The sequence below is a fragment of the Dreissena polymorpha genome, chromosome 4 (genome assembly GCF_020536995.1).
Source record: "Dreissena polymorpha isolate Duluth1 chromosome 4, UMN_Dpol_1.0, whole genome shotgun sequence".
NCBI lineage: Eukaryota > Metazoa > Mollusca > Bivalvia > Myida > Dreissenidae > Dreissena > Dreissena polymorpha.
Window position 1 is genome coordinate 37,247,911 of NC_068358.1, and position 17,748 is coordinate 37,265,658.

Here is a 17,748-nt window from a genome sequence, read left to right on the forward strand (position 1 = left end):
TAGATCTAGGTTAAAATCATTATATAGAGTACACATCAAATAAATACTGAACTATTACGTACCTCGACTCATCCAGGTAAATCAGCAAACATATTAGCTATATGATTCATAAAACATATGTAGTGTAAACGTGTAGGAGGACATTTATACCAGAGTGATATAATATTACAACAATTTTAGAACTCACTCATGAGAATTATCACTGGATTGAAGACAAGACTGCTGAAAACACGCTTCCCATGAGCAATGAAAGGATCATCCGGGTTCTTGTATGAGTTGGTTTCAATCCCAAAAGCAGTGCGAGCAATAACGTCCATTGTAAAACAACCATATATGCTGCAATTATATGAGACAGTCTAGAGTTGGTCATGACCAGTCGTCGTACACCTCAGTGCAAGCATTCGCCAATCTCCATTTTAAATGTATGAACAGGGAAGCGGACAACGACAACGAGCGAGGCCTGGTAGTGTAGTGCGCATGGGGGTGGGGTTAGAGGGTTAGGGTAAGGGTTAGGGGTCGGGTTTGGGTTAGGGTAGCCTTAAAACCTAACCTTAACCCTAATCCGACCCCTAACCATAACCCTAACCAAACCATAACCCAAGGTTATCTCCCATATACCAGGCCTCGCTCGTTGTATGAACATGATGAAGTGTATACACTGAATCATTTTGTTCCCAAATTTCATGTAGATCCACATTTAACCATTTTAATTATCCATGATATTGAATTGAAGTTTTATTATTACTTCATTATTGACTGAGTGTGGAAAACATTCTTATCGACATGTTATTGCTTTAACCATTGTGTCATAATTCCATCAATGTTTTTTTGTTATTTTGATTATTCTATAAAGTAAGCGTTCGACTTAAATGCGTTAGGACGTATTTTAATGGATATTAGATCACGACCCGGATGTCAACACGCTTTTGCATATAAGGCTTGATAATGATGTCATGTTGGCGTGATGAAAAAACTGTATATTCTAAGAGGTGATATTGTTTTGATATAGTTCAATACATTACTCTTTGGGATCAATAGTTGATCGTGAACGGGCATTTTCTAGGAGACCTTGCGCTAAGATTTCGCTGACTTGGTTAATGTTTGTGGTCATCTAAAATTATAAACGTCGTTGAACTGCTACAATATGGCATGGATTCAATAAAGAAAACACAATTATTATATGCGATTCGGATAGGGATGATACCATCGACATATTCCACCAAATGTATTTAATATTGTATGTATTATTTGAATATGTGTCTCAAATAAACTTACATGAAACATGTCAAAAGTATCACACAATTATCGGTTCCCAATTTAGACACGAACACCATTTAAATTGAATGAAATCATATTTAAATAATGCCGTTCTACACTGTAAATAAATAAATTCGTGTGATTCAAAAGCGTTATTTTTTAACTATTAATATTAGTCCCAAACATAACCATATACATTAGCAAGATAAGGGAACAGAATGAGAACGAAAGGTGACGTTTTTTTTTTACATGATTCATCCAATGAAGTACACGTTTGGTTTTATGGTTGGTAGATATCTTGTTATACATACATATGTATGTATGAAGTTATGGAATACAATAATTTAATATACAACTTTCTCAATTAACTGTGAAATGATGTCGTCTTATAAAACATCAGTGTTTGTAAACGAGGAATTATAAATTGGCAATTGATATCTGCCTAACTTCATTTAATACATAGAGGATATTTGTTGGATTCGATGGAATATCGATTTTATTTCACGAGTGATCATTTAAAATAATATTTTCACGAGTGGCGCAGTATTTTTTATGATCACGAGTGAATTAAAATCGATATTCCATTGAATCCAACAAATTTACTTTTTATTTTATGCTTTTTTCACCGCTTATTTACATTGGAAAAGAGTTAAACTGGATAATTTCGCTGGATTTATAACGTCATTTTGTCGAAAAAATGACGTCATTTCACATTAAAACAGTCAAAAATATCGATATTATTCACTGTTATTTTTCACTGTTTAAAACAGTGAAATACCACTTTTATTTCACTGATATTTCTCTATAAACCACCGGAAAGCATAAAATAAACATTTTTATTTCATCCTACGTGGCGAATGAGCAGTGAATACATGAATTTCAACTCGATAATTGAACACGAGCTCAACTGAAATTATTGTCCGTGTTAAATTCAACATCATAAACAAATAATGAAATGATACACTGCGATGGAAATGTGCAATTAAGCTTCTTCAGCTATGCAGAACATGAGACACTAAAGCGCTATATCCCTTCTAAGGCATAAAGCGACAATAATGTACAAATGACGGCATACTATGACGTCATAATTCCTTAGAGAAAATTATATTTATTTGTTTTTTGCTATGGAAACAAAATAATGTCACCTATTCTCACTTAAGTGTTAGAACTTAAGCCATGTCGTCTTATAAACAGCATTAAAATGAGCAATATCAACTTTGCAGCTGATGTCGGTTAAAAATACGCCATGAGACATCAAAACTCTGCTCTGTTAAACTGTTTTACACACTTTTCAAAAACGTCTAACTGTTGTAACACATGTATATTGCAGTCAATATTTAATTTTTAAAATAAATACTTTGGTTACCATCTTAAGTTTTGCGGCACTGAAGCTTGGCGTAAGTATGCTTCGGACTCTTTTCCACTCTGAGTCTTTTAATGCCGGAAGTGTGGCGTCCGAGGGAGGCGGTTCATACACTCCGGGCAATGTCTGCAATTGTTTTTTCACCGATAAGTATCCTGAATGCGATGCCCGAAAAAGTCATGGTACTTCTTGCATCATATTATATATGGATACCCCTACATAAGTATTTTCAAGTCCGATTTCAAGTATAATTGTTAGCTAAAACAGTATTATCCAAGCGCAAACATGATTCGATACTTACAATGTAACATAAACTGACGATAGTTTTACGTATAATTATTATATCTGAATGCCAGTTAGATAGTATTCCAATTAACCCATTTATGCCTAGCGTCTAGAAAAAAGGCCTTTGCAAACAGCGGAGACCCAGATCAGGGTCTGCGCTGTTTGCTTAAAGTAATTTCTGTAAGAAATATTCTAAATATAGAAATAAATATACTAGACATCCCTAATTTTGGAAATAAAATTGATCCAATTTAGAAGGATGGGAGAGTCCACTAGGCATAAATAGGTTAAACATATATGCTTTCACAAACAGTATGATAGTTCAAACATAGATTTTATCTTTTTGAAAATATAATAACAAATGCTCTTCATAAAGAATTGATTAAAAAAACACGCCTTGTTATGGCAACTTACAAATCGGTTCTGGAAGTCCGCATGGTCCTTGACTAAGATCTTTTTCAAGATGTCAAGATCAAACACGTTGATGATATTGGTCATTCCAAGAGAGCCACTTCGTACAAAATTCATGCAATCATGAATGAACACACGCATGACGAAAATAAAAACAAGAAACATGCAGAAGTGTCATGGGTATTTTTTAAGAACGCAAGAAAGTTAGTGTTTTAAACTATGCCTAGAAGTAAGGTTCGTTTATTATAAGAACAACATATCATAATTATATGCTTTCTTTGTTACTTCATATTTATGTAATAATAAAATTTATTTTGTAGAATAAAATACAACGACAGTATGTCTCACCCATAAATCTTCCCGAACCTGTTAATTCGACTGCGTTCACCATCTGGTGTTGGCTGCATAAAAAAATTGAATGTAGTAACACTTGTACAAATGTAATTATTATTATTCATACATATTGATTCAGTGTCATTTATTTTGAAACATTAACACGCGGACAAAATGTCTTTCTTTTTTCTAAGCGATAACGCGCAACTAAAGGAGAAAACCAAAGCGTCCATAGGCGCTTGCTTCGTATTAGCAAGATCTTAGTTAAGATCTGTAGATTTAAAAAAAATGGTTTAAAATCATCAACTTACGTTTGACAACTGGAACGGAAGAGTCCCTAAAATAGGTAGTGGAAAGTATCCTTTCACATTGTATTTCCACTTCCACAGTATATTTTGTACCCAGTCGTAGCTACAAGTTAAGAAAGTAGGTCTGGTAAATACTATTGGGAATCAAACAATATACGTTAATAGGTGGATATTTTGTTATCAGAAGGAGAGAGAAAATTTACACAAATATGTTAAATATATATGGAATTTTGTACATAAAATTTGCTCACTTTTTGATCAGAAAGACTTTACATAAAAACCACAATACATGTATAAAATAAAATACCAAAACGCCCTTTACCGCTTATAAAATAAAGAATAACCAAATCAATACAAGTTCATACACAAGGTGCATTTTTCATATTTTTTAACAATCTCCATGTTAATTAAGAAAGGAATATCGAACCTTCCATATTGCGCATAATCGTCATCAAAGCCGTTTAGGTTACGTGAGTTTCGTCAGTCAGTTGATTAGTTAAAATGATTTGTATTAACTACCGTCGATGGAGAAAAGACAGAAAACTGTTTTAGTTTGCTTTTGTAAAAAGCGGCATTTTATTAAAAAAATGCTTAAAGCGGGACTGCACAAATATAAACTAATAATTGTAAATAATACGTTATTTTAGAACTTTTCTTTTTTCGTCATTCGTGGATGACGGTCGCTTTAATGTTGTCATCCGTTTTTGTTTGTTTTATAACGAAATAAATCAAACAACCAGCTTTCTCTTAACGGTAAATGAACAAGCGGTATGCCCCATCTAATTAAGAAGAAATCCTTATCACGTATACTGATCCATCATCGGGGACCAAGATATCATGGGTATGCGTCTTGATCGACCGATGGTGATAAGGTTAGCAAAATTTCGTTCTTATTAATAGTTTATTTCTCCGTGTCCTTTTCTGCATGGGAATTCAAGTAAATAAACGTCGAGTCAAACACAGGAGGCGTTTGCTTTGTAACATGTACCGCTATCAATCCGCTATTGGCATATTTACCTGATATACGGTCAAATGACGATTGCTTTCCAAACTTCATTCGAGGAGTATGACAATGAGAAGAGACATTCCAAAGTGCTTAAGTCATTGGTAGTTAAATTGCTAGGCAGTGTAATTCAAAGTGAAACTTTGTCAGCATGTTATCCCATGGTATATGATATAGTTACACCGGAACATACATCGTGTGATCAGAAGATAGCGACAAGCGAATAAATACCAAGGGTTTCATCAACAGTGACACATGGAAAAATACATTGAGTTCCAAAGACCGTGACAACAAAACATAAAAGTATACCTTTTCGGCGAGGAAAGTTATCATAAACAGTTAATTGTGCACCGGAGATCGAATACTGATGTCAAATATAATATAGATAGTTCCGATCATGGTTCCGATATAGACATAAATCTTACTTTAGAAACATTTTAGGAGATAAATTATTGTAACCATCCGTAGTCTGTCATTTACTGCTACTTGTAGTGACCAATTGCCTATACGACATATAACTTCTAGGGATTGAATGAAACAAATAAATGTAGGCACACTATGTTTTTTTTTCGAATCTCCACAAGTTCAGAAACCCTTGAACATTAACCACAAACATTAATCAGGTACCGACAACGATGGCCCGTTTTATCCACACGTGATGGCTACATAAGCAATAGTATATTGGGTGTATGTATTTTGCCTGAAGCTGCATTATGTGTGTAACGGGAGTGATTACCTGTATTCCTACCAAATTCACTGACTAGACTCACGAATTTTAAATATAGCTGCAATTTCCAGCATTGTGTTGTTTACTGAACGATGTTTAATTTTTCGAGAGTTCTCATTCTTAGGTTGGAAACCGGAGTACTCAGACGTGACTCTCACCTGTCCGGTATGGTGGCAACCGACCAAACCACCGTGCTTACGTCAGCGGAGATTAAACCAGGGTCGTTTTGGCGCGAAGCGCGTGAACAACAAATGCGCTAAGCGGACAGCAAACAATGTAATACTTATAGGAGAGTTATTTTGAAAGCATTTTAAACATGCCAGCGTTGTTTTTGTACACATATTAATCGGGTTTCCCGAAATATATCCCGTTCCGATGAAGCATATTTTATGAGCGCGAAAAAAAATCGCGATCATCGGTTAATCTGACCGACCCAAACTATAAATAGATGGTGACGACTATACGTAACACTGTCAGGTCGAGCTGCAAAGCACCTCATGAAGAGGCAAGTAGGACCTGTAAATAAACTCTGATATACACACACGTTGCACTGTGTTATACCGGTGTTTACACAATGCTGACCGAACGAAATTAACACACGCGCAGATACTTGACAAAGCCATCTAGACCGACATCAACAATCGGCATACTATCGATTTCTTCAGCTTATTTCTGACGGTGTAGTATTTAACCCTATAAGTAAATCTTCGAAAATATTTCAATTTTTTCTTTAAATGTATAATACTTAATGTGATTTGTTTCTCGAAACTTATCTTCAATTTTCCTGTACACGAAAATATTATAGATACTCGTACTTACATAACACTAATGACGAACAGCAGAAGCAATGTTCTCAATAGTTCCCATAAGGTGAACGTCAACCCAAACACCTCCATAGTCGAACACAGCGTTCTGAATACACTGTAGTCTGTAGTTCAAACTGATTTAAGCGGAAGATCACAGCGACTATATTTTATATCAAGGATCGTACGATACATACGCGAGTACACTGACATTTATACTGTTCTCAATGTTATCTGCGTGTATTTAAATAAACATTTCAACAGACAAAGTGATTTCTCTGCAAGGACATAACGAACCATATTATCAAGTATAAGTTGTAATTTTGACAGATATGTCGTCAGATTAAGAAATTGAGCACCATTTTGCTTATGAAGGTCGACACTTGTTTGTATGAGTACAATTAACATTTGCCACAGATGTAGCAAGGTGAAACCTTTTTCAAAAGGCGATGCAAATCAACGTTTATATTTAATATAATACATAACGTAATTTTAACGCAATTAAATAATAATTAAGGGCGGATACACATTCGAATGTAACGATGTGTATGCACACCCATTACATTATAATTAACGTTACCAATGAAATAGTACACAAAAAAGTCAACCATCACAAGTCACTTACATTACACTTATTATAAACAATAGCAGGTAATGTTTGCAACAGTTCCCATGCGGAAAACGCAAATCAAAAAACCTCCATAGTCAACATAAAACGGTTACATTGATTATCGGGTGTAACAATTTTGATTACGTCATTTCCAGTTCAAACATGCCTGCGTCCCACATTCCGAGCTTATCGTCGTTAGCGCATTAGCGGTTATTAAAAGTGTACCAAAAGACGCACTTCAAGCGATTAGACCACACACGAAACAAACAGACGACGCGTTGTACTCTTGGAGACCTTTCTTACGCAACATCTTTCAAACTTGTTGGCGTCGCTCTGGAGAGCGGCGACTAGTATGTACGGTAATGCATTTTTTTCGCTTATGGGAGGAGAAGTTATTTTACGGATCAATGTATATATTTTTGTTTTAAGAATATCTTGCATAGTGGTGATTTTTTGTGTAAATTAGTGTAAATAAGTACTGCATTTGTGCCTTTTACATTTATTACAACATTTATTGCCAATAATGCAAAGCTAATTGTTTTAAAGCGGGTATATACGATTTTTTATATGTGTTTAATTGTAATATATTGATAAAATATGTTACAATAACATAAAATGGGCAAGAAAAATTATACATTAAAGCCGAATTTCATAAAATGCAGCAAAGACAAATTAGCGCCCCGAGCCGATTGTGACGTACATATTTTCCTACAATAACCGAAGCATTCGTCTTTGTATTAGGATCGGAGTTAGTGTTCGTGTGTCGTATGAATAGATATCGTTGCAGGAATTCAAATAAACCGTTACACTAAGTTTAGATTCACATCGTACATGTATGGTATACATGCTGGCGAATTCGGCTGAACAGCCGTTTTCAATTTCAGAATTAAATATCTGGCTTATTTCGCATTTTTCGACACATGTTCTTCTTAACTTTTATTTTAATTTATATTGAAATATATATATAATAAGTTTTTTACACATTTTATATAAATTCATAAATATTTGACAAAATCGTATATACCCGCTTTAATTAATAACTGATCCACAACTGATCACAGGGGAAAGATCACAGGGACTGGGCAAATACGCGAAACTTTCTGGTTTTGTATAAAACAAAACATAATCAAAATATATTTATTTTATGGTTTTTCTAATTTGCTTATTTAGTGGAGAATCAATGTAGAACGATATTTGACGACCTATTGCGCAAGCAAGTTTATTGGAAGGCGTAGTGGTACGAAAACGTTCAATGTATTAGTTTATTAATAGACATATAATAACGATCGCTATACACAACTTCACCAAATAGCAGTACATAAATGTGTCAGCCGGAATAGCTCAGTTGGGAGAGCGTTAGACTGAAGTTGTTTACGCAACAATCATCTAAAGGCCCCCGGTTCAATCCCGGGTTCCGGCACGAACGGAACAGTTCGGCGGCTGACAATATTTTTTCAGTCAGGTTAATAAATATAATAAAGCTTTAATGTATGTAGACATTTTAAAATCTATTTTACTACAATTGGACATTTTTATTAAAATTAATGGATGCCGCGTGGTGACAACGTTAATTAAAATTTCTTACATCACGTAACTATCTTATAAAAAATACACATGTTTTTTTATTAACAAATAAATGCAAACAACACATCTATTATCCATGTATTTTTATGGTTGTCTATCATAGGCCCTAAGTACTATCCCTACCACATATAGAGCGCGAAGCGCGACATGTATTATTGATTGTAACAATGGGTTGCGATAAAGGAAGCAGCCGCTTATCAAGGAGGAGCTGTGTCCCAGCAACCCGTTTCCCTAGAGGCAAGCACTCCTCGGATTTTTTTTTAAGAACCACATATAGAGCGCGAAGCGCGACACGTATTACTATCCAGGTGGTATGGGTCCTTTAGCATTATCCGACCATTACGTCCATAGTTATCTTCCTTAGAATTTGAGAAGTTTTGAAATCGTTGTTCGAAGTTCAAAATTTTCATCCGATTGTTCCCAAACTTGCACAGGTTTTTATGAATGAGGACGCAACCCAAACTCTATATGAGCAATATCGGACCATAAGTCCAGAATTATGTTTCTTTGAATTTAAAAATAAAAGTGAAAAACTGCTTGGTTAGGTGATTATGTCAACATTTTTCATCAGATTCTTTCCAAACTTGCAGTGTCTTCATATCAATGAGCATTTTTACCTCATTTAAAATGAGAAACATCGGGACAATAAGTCCAGAATTTTTTTTTCTATTAAATTTGACAAAATAAACAATTTCCACTTGTTTAAAAGATTTCACAACTTTCGTCTGAATCTTTCCAAACTTGTTAAGTGTTTTTATATCAGTATTACTCGAACCCTACTGAAAATGATGAATATTGGAGCAATAAATCTATTATGATCTTTTACTGAATTTCAATGTATTATGAAATGCAGCTTCTTTATGCAATTTACAGTTTTTATTCTTTTTTTTTCAAACTTTAACAGTGTTTTCATATCAATGAGTACTCAACCTCTATCGTAAATGAGCAACGTAAGAAAAAGTTCAGAATCATCTCCCCTTGAAGTTGAATGCAATTACGCTTACAAGATGAAGCAGATTTTTTAAAACCTACGCAGTTCTGTTCCATTAATGAAAACTGCACACGGATGCCAGTAAAAAAAAGGAAACCAATGTAAATAAAATGAGCTATGAAATATTTGGGGGTTACAACACAAAATCATAGATAGTGGTTATTTGGGGGTTATAACACAACATCATAAATAATGGTTATTTGGGGGTTATAACACAAAATTAAAGATAATGGTTATACCAGTATCTTTTTCTATTTTGTTTAAAATAATCGGCCAATGTATTAATATTTACAGTAGAAAAAAACTCGTTCCATGTAACTTCATTGAGTGCCTTTTACACTGAAATTCCCGACGCCCTTTGATGCTTTGCATCAATACTTATCTTGTATATCCCTGTAATGAGTTAAGATTTTGATTTAAAATTGCACATGTGATCATTTGACTATATTGTGTGCAAGATAACGATAAAATCATTCATTCGTGACAATTGGGCGCTTTTGCACATGGGGTAGGTGTGAATTCATTTTTTTCACGTGAAAATGTTGAAAAGCGACATGATAAAAAAAATCAATTTATTCATTTAAGATGGGTTGATACACCAGGAAAACATAAAATTAATTTAAAAATCATTATATCTCGTATACAATTTCAGGAGCGCAACAGCGCAATCGGCATGTTGCAGGCTACCTCCCCCACTTGCTAAGCATCCGATCGTCACGGATGAATGATGTTATCGTTTGCTTGCACATACTTTAGTCTAATGCTCGCATCTACAGCTTTAAATAAAAATATTTACTCCTAACTGAGATATTTTAGTTTAAAAAATTCTGCGTTCGAAAAGTTAACAAGTGTAGTTCAGCGCTATATTATTCCAATTTTACTTCAATTTCATCAATCATTCTTGGTGGGTTGTTAACCAGGAACACAACATTGTTTATAAAACAATATGACTCGAATGAATATTCTTGAGGGCAATGTTTCAAGCCGGTCGGTCATTAAAACGTGTATGTTAATGCGTTTTACTTTTCACATTTTTATTTTAAGATATACGATTTTGAGAATTTTACTTCTTCAGTGACTTTTGTTATTTAATATGTTTGATAAATTAATGTTGAACAATTTCAATTAAATTTACATGAAGTATTAGATATGTGTTGAATTAGTGCGAGTCCAAACATCAACAAAATCCGTTCTAAAATAAGGGAGCTATATTAATTAGAATGCGTGTTGCGTTAGGAAAGTAAGAAAGGTATATGTGATGACAGCAGTGTAAAGTACGAAATCACACAGCAATTGTTGTTTTCTGTTATATAAGTTCCGGTTAATAAACTGTTTAAGTACGATTAGTCAAAACCTCCGTTAGTTTATTGCAGTTGAATGCTAATGCAAACGTTGGTAGTCTTACTGACACGAATGCTGTTCTTGTATTATTATGGAATTTTCGGGCTACTGTGTGGTTATTTCGGGCTACTGTGTGGTTATAAAAATAGCTTTATCCCCGTCCTTTTAGTAAGAATACTAGCAGCTTGACTACTACATGTACATGTGTCTTATTCCAAATGTTCTGTTTGTCTGTACCTCCAAAAAATGTGACATAAACTTATATAGATATTTTGTTCAGTTTTTATATACTGTCAAGTTCATTTTTCATATGCATACGTTTGGTTATTTAATCATCTGTAGCGTCGCCAATTGTTACATAACGTAAGTATCAAACACACAATCGAAGCCGAATTAATAAACGTTGAGGCCCATAGGCAGTGAAACTTTTGAGGTCAACGCCACAGGTCTCCAGTCGGCTTAGTGCGTTTCCAGATCACCATTGCCAAGTCGATTTCACACGTTTAAATTAGCCTACAAGCGGAAGGGCTGGAAAAACTTAAATGGTATAAATGTCATTATACTACCCTTTGCCAATACGACATTGTAATTATCATATTAGAAACTTAAGACAATCATTGTTGCCTAATCTGCCTTATCGGTTATCCGGGAGTACATAAAATTCAAATTTATACTTTTGCGTGTACCCCACAGTAAGCGTATCTCAACAAGGCAGTCCACGATGAAAATCTATCCTCCGATTCCATTGTTTGACCTTGAGTATAAGACAGCGTCATTGACTCAGAAATTCTGGATATCTTCTGATGATAATCTCTTTTCATGAAAATCTTTCTTTTGGTATAGATATGACGCAAAAACGGCTTTAAATAAAGTGAAAACTTCGATGTATAATAATTTATTTGTTTTCCATAACTATATAAAATCTATATAGATTTCTATAAATCACTACAAATTTATAGTTAGATGCATATTTGATATGTATTGATTCCGTAGCAAGATCTTTTATAAATTTATTACGGTCATATCAAACTTGGCTTTCAAATACTTAAGCTTTCATCGTGCGTCATTAAATGGTAATTAACTTGGATGCGTTTTAATTCCCTTTTATTATTGTTTAATTTGAGTTGCTTTGCTATGAGGTAAAATTTATTTACACTTATATATATCATGAATATTGTTGGGCCAAGTGTGAGGTTGAGCGCTAAAACCGGTTTAAACCCCCCAATGCTTTTCATTGACCGTTCCAATGCGGTGGCCCCAGCTTTATTCTTATGTGTGTATGTTGTTTCCTACTGTTTTGGCAATAGGTCACTTTCCTTAAATAAAGGACCGAGAAATGGTACATAATGCAATGCAATAGTGTTCCAGCAGCTGGAGTTTCACTTGTGTATACGAGATTGTTTGGCATAATACGTCATAACATATAACTGATTACATAGGTGTCGCGTAATGACGTAAATTTTAAAATAGCGCGTTTTCTGAATTGTGGTAGCTTTATACCATTTTACCCAATGGTATCATTTATTTTTATATTGTTTATGATATAAATTTGATAAAGACGATAATGTTACTGACATTGTTAAAACAACGAAATTTAGTCTCAAAATATTTACACCATGCCCGATTGAAATTATCAAACCTGATCATACTGAACTACACAAAATGACGACTTGTCAGTCACTGGGACTCACCAGAGCATGAAACAAGAGTGCCAAACTGTCAAAAGATACGCCCGTTTGAAGGTTTTGTACAACTTGATAACTTTACCATGACCCATGTTTGAACTTGACCTACATATCATCACGGAGTGTATATTGACAGGAGATGAATCGAGTATTTAAAGGGATCTTTTCACGCTTTGGTAAATTGACAAAATTGAAAAAAGTTGTTTCAGATTCGTAAGTTTTCGTTTTAGTTATGATATTTGTGAGGAAACAGTAATACTGAACATTAACCATGCTCTAATATAGTCATTATATGCATCTTTTGATGATTTTAAAACCTAAAAATTATAAAGCGTTGCAACGCGAAACGATTGAATAATTTGGAGAGTTCTGTTTTTGTCGTTAAATTCTGTGAAACTACAAAGATTGCTTATATAAGGTATAAAATACGTCACGAATGTGTACTCGGCGGAATAGCTCAGTAGGCTAGAGCGTTTTTACTTCAGGACTCTGGCAGGACTCCAGGGGTCACTGGTTCGAAACCTGCTCCGGGCATTGTTCTTTTCCTTTTTTAATTTTTTTTCTTGATTTTTTACTGGAGCTTTTACGATCCAATGTTTACATTTATCAATATAAAGCATTTAATGAATAAGTTAAAAAAAATGCCAAAATCTGTGAAAAGGCCCCTTTAACCCTTACTGTAGTAAATTCAATCTTATGCAAAAACTATTCATCCGATTTTATTGGTTTATACGTTATCTTGTTGCTTATTAATTCCTCTTTCAAAAAAATATAACCTTTAGTATATTCCCGTTGTTATTAATGGATTTATAGCGAGTTAAACACAAGAAATACACATTTTATGTTTTAACACCGCGCGTTTTAACGTGTTGTGGCTATCGATCTTTTACGATTAGCGTACAGCGAAGTGCGGAGGTTATACATTTTGATGTACCCACTCACGTCTTTTGTTAAATTATAGTTTCATTTCTCGGCCGATTTTGACAAATTATATATCATTAGAAAGCTTACGTTACGTAGTAAACAGATATATCAATATATATTAAGTTTTTCTTCTGATTTCGACAGCCCGGTGAGTTATAACTTAAACTTTTGCAAATATCATACCGTTTTGGAGTTTTAGAATCTAGATTTACGGTTGACATGTTCGTACTTAATACCAATTTGTAGCGTTTATATTTGGAGTTCAGTTTTAAAAATTACATCTTGCTTAGGAGAATAGAATTCTGTATACGATAGAAAAAAAAATTTGTTTAAAAACGAAAGTAATTAAGGAATGAAGGCGGGAAAATGTAGCGCGCGTTCCTAACGCACTGAACTGATGCTACGGTCTTGGCGATTATGCTTTTGTTTAGAAACCGGCCATTTAATTTCTTTTGCCATCTTATAATATTTTTTAGGGAATATATTGTAGTATTTTGTTCACGAAACATATCAGTAAAGCTTATTATAAATGAATCTTAATAAATTAACGATTTCAGCTCTTGTTTATAACACAGAAAGGGTGTAAAATTTATGATGAAACAGCGTATATAGCGGACCCTCTCGATATTATTCGGCTTTGCATGCATACTTGAAATAAAATGGGTGTCAAAAACATTCATCGTTTGCTGTTTATTATCAACAAGGTAATTATGTATAATTATTTGAAATGTTATTTACCTTAAATTATCAATTTATTAAAGATTCTTGAAAATCACGGTCCGTGTTACGCGGGTCATTTCGTATTTTGACATCAGGGCATCATGTCCAACTATTGAAAATCAGATTTTTTTCACCGGGACGATGACGGCTTGGATTTAGACAGGCAGACAGATAGTTTATTCAGACTTAAACAACAGTACATCGTCTTCAACTCAAATATTTAAATTATTTTAAGACGAATTGTTAGGTGATTACACATATAGCAGTGATGATTCTGAGAATGTTGCAATGTTTTTTATCCGTGTAATCTAGAGTCCATGGTTTGAGCATTTTTATCGCGGTGTTCAATAAAAGATATCTCAATAATCTTGTTTATTGATAGATCTGTGGTTTTATTGCCTCTGTGTTCAGCACAAGCCAATTATCTCGTTATGATCAGATACTGTGCCGACCAGTACTAAATAACACTATGGTGTCATACGCCACAGCAGGGACCTATACTTGTATATTGGTCCCTAACCACAGGTGGCAATGTCTGGTCAGTTTACACTTTTTATGATACCTCCATGTCTTCTCGTGGTATTAGTGGTCATTTCTTGGAGTAATGTAACGCCAAATACTAAATTTTGCGTTTATAAGATATGTAGCGTATTGAAAACATTTATAGTCATCTGCCCATACAGATTGCCATAAACTAAATACTGTATAGATGTCAGCCAGCTAAATCACAATAATTATAAGTGCTTAATACCTATACATGTACATTTTAAACATTTAAAAAATCTAATACTTAACATTTAACGTATTTAGCGGGTACCGGTAAAAAAAACTCCGTCATTTCGTAGTCCTATAAAGAGTGTATGGTAGTGTACGGAACAACATAATTAAAAACAGCATTCTCATTTGACCACAACGGGGTTAAATAATCTTTCCGAAAAATACAAATAATACAGAGTTTTAATTTAGAATTCTATATATTTATAACTCTGTTAACTTATAAAGATATTTCAATATACATGCATAGACAGTTGACCGTGATTTTCAAGAATCTTTAAATAATTTTAATTAATTGATAATTTATGGTTAATAACCTTTCATTTAATTTTACATAATTACCTTTTTGATAATAAACAACAAACGATGAATGTTTTGACACCCATTATATTTGAAGTATGCAAAGCCGAAAAATATCAAGAGGGTCCGCTATACATTTGTATACGCTGTTTCATCATAAAATTAACACCCTTTCTGTGTTATAATCAAGAGATGAAATCGTAAATTTATTAAGCTTCATTAATACTTAGCTTTATGGATATGTCTCTAGAACAAAATATTTCAATATATTTCATAAAAAATATAATAATCATGGCAAAGGAAATTCAATGGCCGGTATCTAAACAAAAGCATAATCGCCAAGACCGTAGCATCAGTTCAGTGCGTTAGGAACGCGCGCTACATTTTCCCGCCTTCATTCCTTAATTACTTTCGTTTTTAAAAAAATTTTTTTTCTATCGTATACAGAATTCTATTCTCCTAAGCAAGATGTTATTTTTAAAACTGAACTCCAAATATAAACGCTACAATTATGTATAAAGTACGAACATGTCAACCGTAAATCTAGATTCTAAAACTCCAAAACGGTATGTTATTTGCAAAAGTTAAAGTTATAACTCGCCGGGCTTTCGAAATCAGAAGAAAAACTTAATATATATTTATATATCTGAAAAAACTACGTTACGTAAGCTTTGTAATGATATATAATTTGTCAAAATCGGCCTAGAAATGAAACTATAATTTAACAAAATACGTGAGTGGGTACATCAAATTTATAACCTCGGCGCTTCGATAGAAGATCGATAGTTACGACACGGTCACGTGACTTAGACACAACAAGATATTTGGCGTAACGGTCCCGTTTCATATCCGTGTAATCTAGAGTCCGTGATATCATCTAGACACAACTTCTGACCAAATTTGGTGAAGATTGGATGAAAACTACTTAAATTACAGAGCGGACACCATGCTAAATGCTTGAAATGCACTAAGTGACCATGTGACCTAGTTTTTGACCCTGCATGACCCATATTCGAACTTGACCTAGATATTGTCTAGGTACAACTTCTGACCAAGTGTGGTGATTATCGGATGAAAACTACTATTACAGAGCGGACAATATGCTAAATGCTTGAAATGCACCAAGTGACCCCGTGACCTAGTTTTTGACCTGGCATGACCCATATTCGAACTTGACCTAGATATTGTCCAGATACAACTTCTGACCAAGTTTGTTGAAGATCGGATAAAAACTACTTCAATTAAGAGAGCGGACACCATGCTAAATGCTTGAAATGCACCAAGTGACCTAGTGTTTGACCCGGCATAACCCATATTCGAACTTTACCTAGATATTGTCTAGATAAAACTTCTGACCAAGTTTGGTGAAGATTGGATGAAAACTATTTGAATTAGAGAGCGGACACTGCTGTGGACGCCGCCCGCAGCCAAGGTTAAACTATAATACGTCCAGTTTTTTTAAAACGGGCGTATAACAATAAGAGATGTACCCATAAAATTACATATGCCCCTGAAAAACGCTTTGATAGAAGTTATGAGCATTTTTCGGCACCTAAAGCAGATTTCGAAACCTAAACGCGGACCCTAAGTTCAAGGTCAAAGGGGTCAAAATGTGCGTTCGTATGGAAAGGCCTTGTACATATACACATGCATACAAAATATGAAGGTTACATCTGAAGCGACATAGAAGTTATGAGCATTTTTTGAAACCTAAACCCAGATTTCGAAACCGAAACGCGGACCCTCAGTTCAAGGTCAGAGGGGTCAAAATGTGTGTGCGTATGGATAGGCCTTGTCCATATACACATGCATACCAAAATATGAATGTTACATCTGAAGTGACATAGAAGTTATGAGCATTTTTCGAATCCTAAACGCAAAGTGTAACAGACAAACGGACGGACAGTGCGATCGCTATATGCCCTCCTTTGGGGGCATAAAAACGTGTATTTCAATGTATGAAGTACGCAAGATATAAAATGAACTAGTTTTGGCAGACGTGACCCTCCTCAGAACTTTACTTAAGTATTTTAAACATCACCTTCTATTTAAGTTACATCATAGTTTTAAAGGGATCTTTTCACGCTTTGGTAAATTGACAAAATTGAAAAAAGTTGTTTCAGATTCGTAAGTTTTCGTTTTAGTTATGATATTTGTGAGGAAACAGTAATACTGAACATTAACCATGCTCTAATATAGCCATTATATGCATCTTTTGACGATTTTAAAACCTAAAAGTTATAAAGCGTTGCAACGCGAAACGATTGAATAATTTGGAGAGTTCTGTTTTTGTCGTTAAATTTTGTAAAACTACGAAGATTGCTTATAT

At 34.2% G+C, this 17,748-nt stretch overlaps 1 protein-coding gene and 1 non-coding gene across 5 annotated transcripts in view; one reads left to right on the forward strand and one right to left on the reverse strand.

The window, feature by feature from the left end:
- LOC127879902 (cytochrome P450 3A31-like) overlaps positions 1 to 7,135 on the reverse strand; it is a 43,868-nt gene extending 36,733 nt beyond the window's left edge. The window contains exons 1-7 of one of the 4 annotated variants that reach the window (XM_052427002.1): positions 7,116 to 7,135; positions 3,961 to 4,060; positions 3,665 to 3,717; positions 3,320 to 3,416; positions 2,624 to 2,746; positions 1,023 to 1,111; positions 188 to 336 (exon numbers count right to left, since the gene is read on the reverse strand). In XM_052427002.1, coding sequence (XP_052282962.1) covers positions 188 to 336; positions 1,023 to 1,111; positions 2,624 to 2,746; positions 3,320 to 3,403 — 445 coding nt within the window. In that variant the 5' untranslated portion in view covers positions 3,404 to 3,416; positions 3,665 to 3,717; positions 3,961 to 4,060; positions 7,116 to 7,135. Of the gene's footprint in view, positions 1 to 187; positions 337 to 1,022; positions 1,112 to 2,623; positions 2,747 to 3,319; positions 3,417 to 3,664; positions 3,718 to 3,960; positions 4,061 to 6,506; positions 6,707 to 7,115 lie in introns of those variants that run through there. The other 3 variants (XM_052427001.1, XM_052427003.1, XM_052427005.1) reach the window with 3 other exon arrangements.
- A 1,295-nt stretch (positions 7,136 to 8,430) lies between these two features.
- Positions 8,431 to 8,520, forward strand: Trnaf-gaa (transfer RNA phenylalanine (anticodon GAA)). The gene is given in 2 exon segments: positions 8,431 to 8,467; positions 8,485 to 8,520. It is a non-coding gene; the product is annotated as a tRNA-Phe (tRNA).
- The last annotated feature ends 9,228 nt before the right edge of the window (positions 8,521 to 17,748 follow it).